At 43.8% G+C, this 5,056-nt stretch overlaps 2 protein-coding genes across 2 annotated transcripts in view; both read left to right on the top strand.

Annotated features, from left to right (window-relative positions):
• Window positions 1-3,069, top strand: part of med4 (mediator complex subunit 4) — a 27,558-nt gene extending 24,489 nt beyond the window's left edge. The window contains exons 6-7 of the mRNA XM_032511201.1: window positions 582-713; window positions 2,054-3,069. Of these exons, the coding sequence (XP_032367092.1) occupies window positions 582-713; window positions 2,054-2,226 (305 nt within the window). The 3' untranslated portion in view covers window positions 2,227-3,069. The remainder of the gene's footprint in view (window positions 1-581; window positions 714-2,053) is intronic.
• A 1,382-nt stretch (window positions 3,070-4,451) lies between these two features.
• Window positions 4,452-5,056, top strand: part of LOC116686215 (succinate--CoA ligase [ADP-forming] subunit beta, mitochondrial) — an 83,086-nt gene continuing 82,481 nt past the window's right edge. The window contains exon 1 of the mRNA XM_032511193.1: window positions 4,452-4,600. Coding sequence (XP_032367084.1) covers window positions 4,481-4,600 — 120 coding nt within the window. The 5' untranslated portion in view covers window positions 4,452-4,480. The remainder of the gene's footprint in view (window positions 4,601-5,056) is intronic.

The following is a 5,056-nucleotide window of genomic DNA, read 5'->3' as shown; positions in this document are numbered from 1 at the left end:
TATAACAATTAATCTTCCCAGGCAGACACGTTGGAGCTGTTACGTCTTTCTGAATCTGCCCTTTGTGTGTCAAGTTTCTTTACTGGAAATTCTGTCTTTGCTGAAAAAGAACATCTGGTCTCTTTGGATAGGCTATGGCCCTGACCTGGGACCTGGTAGCATAAACATTTCTCCTGACACAACTGTTTTGTGGCGTTTGTCCTTAGGGGAAAAATACAAAGACAAACAGTGGTGTTCTCCTTCAGGGAGGACACACAAAGAGATTCAGAAGTCATACATCCTGAAAATCATTGTGAATAATTATATTATATAGGACATATGAAATCATGCTTAAAATTAATTTTCCCATTTCAATAGCTAAATATCTTGACTTTTTGTACGCTATATTGTTTCTGTGCTGAATTTTTTTCTAAGCTGTGAACTTTGCACCAAACTACACTGTACTTTGGAATGACAAAAATCTTAAATCTTAACTGTTAAATGCTTTGTTTCGATACGTTGGAGGTTTTTGTGTCGCGCTGTGGTTCCTGATTGAAGACAGTGGAACTCAACTCTAATCTAACCGTCTTGTTTTGTCTCAGGGGATCCACGCAGACCGTATCCAACTGACCTGGAAATGCGCAGTGGGATGCTGGGTCACATGGCCAACCTGCCGACCAATGGCGTGAACGGACATCTGCCTGGTGACGCTCTGGCTGCTGGGAGGTTGCCAGGTTAGTGTATTTTTTATATGGTCTTTGAGTGTTCCTCACTCAGGACGTTTTCACTAAAGTGGCACAAGCTTTAAAGTGCCCGTATCTCTTTTTCTGGGATTTGTATTTTTTTTTTTTTTTTTGTCTCTGGTGCTTCCAAACACATAAAAACTTGGAAAATAAGTATCCATGGTGTTTTGAGTGAGATCCAGTTTCTGAATGTCCTCTGTCTTCAGTCTCCGGGTAAGCTCTTCGACATCTGCACGGCTTTCTACGTCACTAGAGATGAGGTGGCTAACCGTAGCATGCTAGCTCGTTCTCAATGGAAAACACTGCTACAACAGCCACTAGTTGACCATAATCTCCAAAAGAACTACTTCCTGTCCCTGTTGTGCAGGTATTCCACAAGTGGCCCTCGTCTAGAAGAAGTCTCCCAGCTAATCCTGCCTTGGACTGACCAAAGCTGAAGAGTTATTTAGCTGATGGGATCTTACCTCGCTATTGAGCATGTGCAGCTCCCAACGAAGATAGTATAGAGGGGAGATGTCTCACTCTGTAGCTAAAATAGGTGAGATTTCTCACTCTATAGCTAGAACTAGTGAGATGTCTTACTCTGTAGCTAAAACAGAGACATTAACACACAGGGTGAAAACACGCTCTGCAGCAATGTGTAGTACAACAAAAATATGGTGTTTTTTGAAAATGAAACCATGGAAACCTATTGTGGTACAACCTCTAAATACAGTTATGAACCTGAAAATAAGCAGAATATGGGACCTTTAAATGCGAAGATCCAGGACTTGGCCAAAAATTTGAACATCAACACATTCTCAGTCCCTTACCCACTTTCTGCTGAAGCCCAAAACACTCTAAACTCCTCCCCCCATGAAGGAGAATGAATGCGTGTGCAGGAGCAGTGACTGGCTCTCCCTTCCGGCTCTTATTGGTGCATCTGAACAGGGGAGGGGTGGACACGCCCCCTGGCCCTAATTGGTGCATCTGAACAGGGAGCGGTGGATTTTTGCAGATCCCACTACAGGCTGTAGGTGGCGCCAGAGGAGCCGACTTGCTTCGTGTAGTTCTACTGGAACAAAGGCTCAATTTCAGCAGATGTGACAGAAAGTCATTATCTTAGTTTTATAATACTTACCTACTGCATCTTTTTAAAGGAAGTCTTTCTTTCCCCTTTTTAATTTAAGTCGTCTTTTCTTATGAGTGTGATATTCCAAAAGGACATTTTGTTTCTGTCAAGTTTTCACTTTAAAATCGTCTTATTTTCTTTGAGGTGATGTGAGACCGCCCAAACCAGACAAAGTTTTGAATCCACAGACAAACCTCTGTCTCTCCTCTCCTTCTCTCAGACGTCCTGACGCCTCACTACCCCTGGCAGTCCTCGGACGTCTCCGTGGGGATGCTGCCTCCTCACCATGGCAACGACTTCGGCCTGGAGCCTCCAGGTCACAACAAGGAGAACGAGGACGACGTGGAGGCAATGTCGACCGATTCCTCCAGCAGCAGCAGCGACTCAGACTGAGTGTGTGTGTGTGTGTGTGTGTGTGTGTGTGTGTGTGTGTGTTTTTGGTGGTGTGTGTGTGTGTGTGTGGTGTGTGTGTCACCACAAAGAATCATGCGAAATTGCCACTTTAAATCTTGTGTTTACCAGAGATGCGTTAGAAGTTTCTTGGAATTCAATCAATCAGCATCAAAAAAATGACCAACGGACTAAATAAATATTAAAGGTGCTCTAAGCGATGTTGTGTGACGTTACTTCTCGTTGACGTTCAACATATTTAAAAAAAAAAAAAGGCTAGCTCGCCCCTCCCTCATCCTATCCCCTCCGTTCTGTGCACAACCCCCTCCCCCATCCTTCTTGTTGGTTATTGGCTGGAAGACTGTGTAGAAGCAAATAAAACATCCTGTTAATTTTCAAAATAAAATACCCTATGCTCACAGCGGATCATATCTCCCTGCACTACACCTTGAAAACAGCACAGAGCTGTTCCCCTTCTACTCTGGTTAGAAACTAACTGGTGGTTTTGTGGTTCTACGAGATTTCCTGCGTCCTTGAGACTTCAGCTGTCAGTCATGGCCGTAGCCGTTCCGCAACAGATCGGACCTGAAGGACAACGGAACCGACACACATCCTGTGTTTGGGGGTTAAACCCATGACCTCGCTTAGAGCACCTTTAATTGAAGTTTGAGAATTGAAGTTTTGAACAAAATAAGTGGCTTTTTAAAACTTATGTGAGTTTTTTTCCTGTCAGCTGTATGTTCTATGTGTAATGTGAGTTAAATAACAAAACTGACAAATGCTGTTTTACCGCCGTGTAAATAAGCTTGTACATATTCTTGTAAATAAATACTTTTTGAATAGAAACTGTGTTTGTGGTTATCAGGTTGTGTGTTTTAGGGGCCGGCAAAACACAAATGCTTTTGGGGGATAAGGCAACTCAAAAACGGCGCCCTTGTGTCTTTCGTATCAATGATGTCATTGCCGCACCCCTCGACTTGTCTTTTGCCCTCTTACTGCGTGACAACGTCTCACAACAACAATGGTGGACTACGTGCTTGTGTTCCTGCTGGAGAAGATATGGAGCTACTAGGGCAGAATATACCGTCTGCTTGTATACATCAAGAAATAGAAATAGGAGAAATCAGGCCAATCACAGCAGCTGGTCAGTCTGGCGTCATGTTGCCTGAGCTAATACCATTAGTACGCAAATTGTGTACTATTTCCGTTAAAATATGACAGTATGCAGTAAGCTGGTCAGTCTGGTGTCATGCTGCCTGAGCTCAATAATATTCATGAGCTGGGTAAAGGCTGCTGATAACCAGGCTCTCATTGGCTAGCTGTGAGCCAATCAGGTCAAGCATCTTACAATTTTATATGTATAATTTATGCTATTTATTGAATTACATTCAATCATGCACACAGGCCAGAAATGCATACATGCTCAGGCACATTCATCCACAAATGGAGATATGTCAGTGGGCTGCTAGTGCTGGACCAGCGCCCTTGGGGGTATGGCGTGAACTGGTATCTCTCCAGCTACCAATTCACGCTCCGTATGGGGACTTGAACCGGGCGACCTTCCGGTTCCCGACCCAACTTCCTATAGACTGATACTGCCACCACCTTAAAGGGTTGAATATCAATGAGAACTGGCCCAAATGGAGCCGAGTCTTCTTGCAGGCTTTCTATACCACGCTAGAATGGCTTGAAATAAGGTAACCATGGTAAGCAAGTTCCAGAGTCCATGGTAGAACCTCAGACATTACCACAAAGTCATAAGATATACATGTGGCACCTTTAAGATAATTTAGTGGCACCACGTGACATTTTTTAAGGCTTGTTTAAAATCCTTTACGTCACTGACCCAAATAGGAGTTCAGTCAGTTTGTTTGGATAAACACTCATAATTCCAAGTTGTTTTTCAGTAATGTAAAAGTAATTATTGTGTTAATTTAGGTGAAAGGCCAGAAGGAGGCTATATTTATATTTAGTGTGTCAAGGCCATGACATTGCTGCCTTCACACACTCTACGTAAACTATCATTGCCAATGATTGTCGTTGTTTTTTTGTTTAAAAAGGAAGAGCAAAAGATGGTTTTGTTCATGTTTCAACAACTGTCTGGAAATGATTGTGTTCCCTGTTCGTGGTAAACACATGTTCTGTAACCTGAGTATTTTCCAGACGTGTTAAGTGGGCTTCATTTGGATATAATCGAATAATTTCCGACAGCACATGAAGATGGCACTGGGAAAGCCGACTTGGCAGTTCACCACGCATGCGCGTTAATCACTACGCTGACGAAGAGAGAGACATGGCGACGTCCCTGATCTGCAGCCGTTTGACGGCTAGCCTAAGGAATTCAGGGTCTAGAAACACTATCAGCTCCGCTTCCAAGGTGAGTGTGTGTCCATGTTGAAGCGAAGGTCCCGAGCTTCCGGAGCGGGTATCTATGACAGCGCTGTACCTTCCTTAAAGACTACAATTTCCCCAAAAACCGACAGGGTCAAATCTGACATTAGCATAGCACATCTTCGTGGGGTTCCCGTTGTTTTTAACATCCTAACTAGCGCGGAGCAAACGTTCGGCTGTCACAATGAAGTGATCCAGAAATCAGATAATCTACATAATTATCTTATTTTTGTTAAGCCTCCGCTTGTTATGTGTCATCTGCGCGTCGTTTTAAAAGGTGTTATGGAGGTGAAAGTTCGCAATGTATGCGCATGCGCATTTGCCCCGCTGCGTCTTGTGGAAAGTTAAAAGGCTTGTTCGAGATGAACTGCGGGTCGCCTGTAAAGTAGACGAGAGCAGGCGGCAGCGGGGGGACAAAAAAGCTGCGGTAAAGTCGGACAGT

Source organism: Etheostoma spectabile, unplaced genomic scaffold, assembly GCF_008692095.1.
Source record: "Etheostoma spectabile isolate EspeVRDwgs_2016 unplaced genomic scaffold, UIUC_Espe_1.0 scaffold333, whole genome shotgun sequence".
NCBI classification, from domain to species: Eukaryota; Metazoa; Chordata; class Actinopteri; order Perciformes; family Percidae; genus Etheostoma; species Etheostoma spectabile.
Note: the sequence above shows the minus strand (reverse complement) of the source record. Positions and strands in the feature narration are given on the sequence as shown.